This window comes from Mustela lutreola, chromosome 10, assembly GCF_030435805.1.
Source record: "Mustela lutreola isolate mMusLut2 chromosome 10, mMusLut2.pri, whole genome shotgun sequence".
Taxonomy (NCBI): domain Eukaryota; kingdom Metazoa; phylum Chordata; class Mammalia; order Carnivora; family Mustelidae; genus Mustela; species Mustela lutreola.
This window is the reverse complement of record NC_081299.1, coordinates 16,275,580-16,279,867: the sequence shown is the minus strand read 5'-3', so window position 1 is coordinate 16,279,867 and position 4,288 is coordinate 16,275,580. Positions and strand designations below refer to the sequence as shown.

General features: G+C 56.9%; 1 protein-coding gene across 2 annotated transcripts; it reads right to left on the bottom strand.

Annotated features, from left to right (window-relative positions):
- Positions 1 to 1,038: 1,038 nt before the first annotated feature.
- On the bottom strand, positions 1,039 to 4,081 carry C1QA (complement C1q A chain). Of its 2 annotated transcripts, XM_059137353.1 has the most exons (4): positions 3,926 to 4,052; positions 3,327 to 3,405; positions 2,871 to 3,040; positions 1,039 to 1,851 (listed from the first exon to the last, which is right to left on the bottom strand). In XM_059137353.1, exons 2-4 carry the CDS (start codon positions 3,374 to 3,376, stop codon positions 1,277 to 1,279), a joined length of 795 nt encoding a protein of 264 aa, XP_058993336.1. In that variant the 5' UTR covers positions 3,377 to 3,405; positions 3,926 to 4,052; the 3' UTR covers positions 1,039 to 1,276. The 2 variants fall into 2 exon arrangements, with proteins under 2 accessions (XP_058993336.1, XP_058993337.1); XM_059137354.1 differs by lacking the exon at positions 3,327 to 3,405 and having other exon boundaries at positions 3,926 to 4,081.
- Between the last annotated feature and the right edge of the window lie 207 nt (positions 4,082 to 4,288).

The following is a 4,288-nucleotide window of genomic DNA, read 5'->3' as shown; positions in this document are numbered from 1 at the left end:
GCCTGGGTAGGACAGCACAGATACCCCAAGTATGTCTGCGGGTGTGAAGGTTTCAACGAATGTGCATGTGTGGTGTGCAGATGTATGGTGTGTGTGCAGCGCAGGGCACAAATGGCTTTCTCTGGGGAAACACCCAGGGCATTAGACATCCTCAGAACCAAACTTCCAGCTACTTATTGTCTTCGCATTCAGAGGACAAGGTGGGGCTTCTTGCCTCTGAGCAGCTCTGCACAGGCTAAGTGGGACCCCGGGAATATGCACCATGGGCACCCCAGATCTTCTCAGTTCCAGCCAGCAGGGATGCCCAGCCCGGGAGGGAGGAAGCCCCAGCCTCTATGCTTCCCCGGGGCGGGGGGAAGCCCAGGGCAGGACTCAGGAACCTAGCTTCGGGGAAGACTGCTGGTTGCCCTTGGGCTAGTTGCTCCCCTTCTCTGAGTCTTGCCCATGTTTTGCTGGTTCAGCGTTGGAAATCAAGTGTCACCTGTCAGGCATGTGGCTGTGGAGGCTGGCAAGGGTCACCGTCGCACACACGCAGGCTTGGATACCGTTAAGTTCTGGGTTCAAATCCCAGGTCCTCCTCTTCAACACTGACCGTGGGCTTTATGTCCACCTCATGCCCCCAGCCTGCCTCACTATCTGGAAAGTAGGGTCGTGATACCCACCTCACTCCCCAGCCCTACAGATGAAACAAAATACAACAATGGCTCAAACTTCCGAAGCCCTGACTATGAAGCAGTCCCTGTTCTGCAATTTCCGTGTCTTAAGTCATTCAGTCCTCCTGACAAGGCTTTGAAGTAAGTGCCCTTGTTATTCCCATTTTACAGATAAAGAAACTGAGGTCACTCAAGTTATATCATATACATACGGTTGGCCAACTGGTAAGTGTTGGCCTAGGATTTGAACCCAGGCCGCTGAGGCTCCCAGGACCTCCTAAATACAGGTTGTAAAATACGAAATACAGGCTTGCCTTGTAAGCACTCAGCGATTGTCATTTCTGTGCTCCCTCCCAGTGCCCAGAACAGCATCGGAACCTCAGGCTCAGCACACAGGAACTCAGGTGTTTATTCTAGGAAGAATTCTAGGAAATCCATCTTACAGTGGGCAGTGGGCAGTGAGTTCTCGGGGGCTCTGGCAGCCAGCCCTCACCCTTCAGGCAGCTAAAGCAACAGCACCCCGATAGAGAGCAGACCATAGAAACCAGAGAGGTAGAAGGTGTGAGCTGGAGTCACACAGCAGGAAGCATGTGCAGCCAGGGGCGGGAGGGTCCTTCCCGGGCTCAGATGGACGGGAAGATGAGGAAGCCGCTGAAGACACTATCCACCTCCGGGCCCTGGTAAATGCGGCCCTTGACGGGGTCTTTCTCAATCCAGACCTGGTCCCCGTGCTGCAGCTGGAGAACCATGCCCCCGGACACCACCTGGAAGATCCCCTTGCTGTTGGTGTCACAGAAGCCCAAGGAGCGCCGGAACTGGTTCCTCCCGGACGACACGATGGACAGGCAGATGTCCCACTTGGACACCACCTGGAAAGTGAAATAGTAGTAGCCCGGCACAGCACAGAGGAACCGGCCCGTGTGGTTCTGGTACGGGCCTTCCTGGTTGGTGATGACCGTGTCGAAGATGACCACGTTGCCACCCATGGGGGGGTTCCGCCTTACGGCTGAGAAGGCCGGCCGTGGCTGGTCCTTGATGTTTCCTGGGTTGCCCTTGATGCCTTTCGGTCCTGGGAAGCCAAGGAGCCCCAGGGGGCCACTGGGTCCAGGAAAGCCCATGTTGCCAGGCTTTCCAGGGGGCCCAGGTTCCCCCGGGTCTCCTTTAAGGCCTTGGATGCCTGTCCGCATGCCGGGAGCCCCTGTGGGGAGAAAGGCCAGATCTGGAGGGGGAGTCCAGTGTCCACCAGTCCTCAGGGAGATGGCTGGGACCCTCGGCTGCGGTGGGATGGAGGATGCGGGAGTGCCTGGGCCTTTAAGACCTTGATTCTGGCTGGTTGTGTGACCTTGGGCAAATGTTTCAACCACTGACCCTCAGCTTCCTTATCTCTAAAGTGGAGAAAAGTGAGAACAGGTACTTGGAAGCTGTCAGATTCTTGCAAAAGCAGGACAGGCTTCTCCGCACCTCGCCGGGCCACTGCCCCTGACTCCTTTGGGTTCGGGACTACATTTAGGAGGCCTGGATGCCAAGTCGCAAATGTTTATGCAGATCCTTCTGGTCTGCTCTGGACTGGGAGGCTCTAGGGGACTGAGATGATCTTTTTCTACTCTGAGCATCCCCTCCTCCTTTTTCCTTCACAGCCACACCCCTCCCCCACCTTTTTTTTTTTTAAGAATGTGAGTTTCTGAAACTGGAAGGGGCTAGGAATGGGGAAGCAGGGACTGAGTTGGGTGTGGGGGCTGGAAGGAAGCAGAAAGGATAGTTGCCGTGAACTGATCATCTCTACGTGCCAGGTAGGGTTATTTTTTCCATTTTACAGACGAGGAAGCCGAGGTTCAGAGAGAGTCAGTAACTTGCTCGAGGTCACACAGCAAGATGAGTCTCCTGAGTTCAAAGATGAGCACCTTAATCGTTTTGGTAACTGAACGACAACCCAGGACTGGACGCTACTCCAAGACCTTTCACGTTTGTTGTTTGCGGTGGTCCGTGAGAGAGAGGACTCAGGCAGGAAAGGGATTCAGAGAGAGGCCTGGCAGCCTGGGGACATGTCCAGGGAGGAGGAAAGGTTCCCCTCAGCCCCGGGGACCCAGTGCAGATTGCAGGGGCTTCATGTGGGGGCCCAGGTGGATTCCTGCTTCTTGGGGCCGCCCCCAAGCATCCACCCAGGAGGCCAGGCCCAGCCAAGGGACGAGGGACTGGGGTCTAGAGGGAAGGGCTTACCTGGCTCCCCTCGCTCCCCCTTGAGGCCTGGCCGTCCGTCTCGGCCAGGGGGTCCTGCAGCCCCCACCCTCCCGTCCGGTGCTCGGCACACATCCTGGGTCACTGTAGAGGCCAAGGATACGGCCAGCACACAGCCCACCAGCCAGCCCCGCGGGGCCTCCATGATGCCACTGTGAAGACATAGGGGCGGGGCTAGACCTCACACACTCACACACACCCAACTCGTACTTACACTTGAATCCCACACCTACAATGATATCTACACATACCCCCGCCACCGGTGCACATACACACCTCCAGGGCCTTCGATGTCTACCTTGCACCCAGCCCCAGTAACCCCGTACGTACATGAAGCACCAGAAATTCACACAGATGCCACACACAACTGAAGTTACACCCTCAGACACACAAGCTTGGCCTCCAGTCCCATAGAACAAACACAGGGAGCAGACTCACAATCCACTCCACACTCCCGGATGCACGAATGACGCCCAAATGGACTCCATCTAGCGCTCAGCCACACACTCATATAGTCCTACAGATGATCAATTCCATTGAACAAATATTTATCGAGCGCCTACTTCTTATTTAATTAACACTGTCTCACCCAGATGGCAGAGCTGTGCGTACACATAGGAATTCACAGCCCCCTGACACAACGCGTGTGCTCACCGCCGCCCCCCCCCCACATACTCGACCCCTTTCAGCACCTACTAGAGTGTCTACGGGACCCCTGTGCTGGCTCTGACACTCCCAGGCTTTCCCCAGCTTCTTGTGTCTTGGGGAGGCCAAAACCCAGGAACTCTGGTTAGAGGGATGGGTTTATATCACCACTTCCCACTAACTCCCAAACCCGAGGAATGAAGATGGTCCCCCCACTCACTTATTCTGGGTCCTGGATCCGGAACCCCCACCACCACCACCAGCCAACTCTGTCCTGACACAGAACCAAGGACAGTGTTCCCCCTCCCCTGCCTTTGTGGTCCACCCCCCTAGGCCAGCTCCCCTGGTTCCCTGAATTTCACAGCCCCCTCCCCCTCGGACGCTGGCCTCACCTGCCTCAGCTGGCCCTCAGTTCAACTGGATGTTCCTGTCCTCCACCCAGGGACCGCTGTGGGACACCCAGCAGGGGTGCCGCCCGCCTGGCTGTGGCCAAGTTTCACATCCCTTCCTATTTCCCCTTCTCCTTCCCTGGGCCTGCCCCCAGCTTTGCCCCAGGGGCCAGAGGCCTCCCGGAGACAGTTTGAGCAGACCTCAGCAAGACTGGGACACTGGACATTCGCCCCACCCCCCACCCACGCACGCAAGCTGGTGTGGGGGCAGGGAGGGCAAGGCAGGAGTCTGCAAAGACAGAGGCCGTGGAGGGGGTCCTGGGTAGGGTGTGAGAACCAGGGAAGCACAGAACATCAGGGCAGACG

What these genes read in the sequence shown, in the direction of transcription:
- C1QA (XM_059137353.1), bottom strand. Translation starts at nt 3,376, where the DNA reads ATGGAGTCCATTTGGGCGTCATTCGTGCATCCGGGAGTGTGGAGTGGA. An exon ending in CCGGGAGTGTGGAGTGGATT is followed by an intron (nt 3,041 to 3,326) that starts GTGAGTCTGCTC and finishes ATGTCTTCACAG; the next exon opens with TGGCATCATGGAGGCCCCGC. An exon ending in GGGGGAGCGAGGGGAGCCAG is followed by an intron (nt 1,852 to 2,870) that starts GTAAGCCCTTCC and finishes TTCTCCCCACAG; the next exon opens with GGGCTCCCGGCATGCGGACA.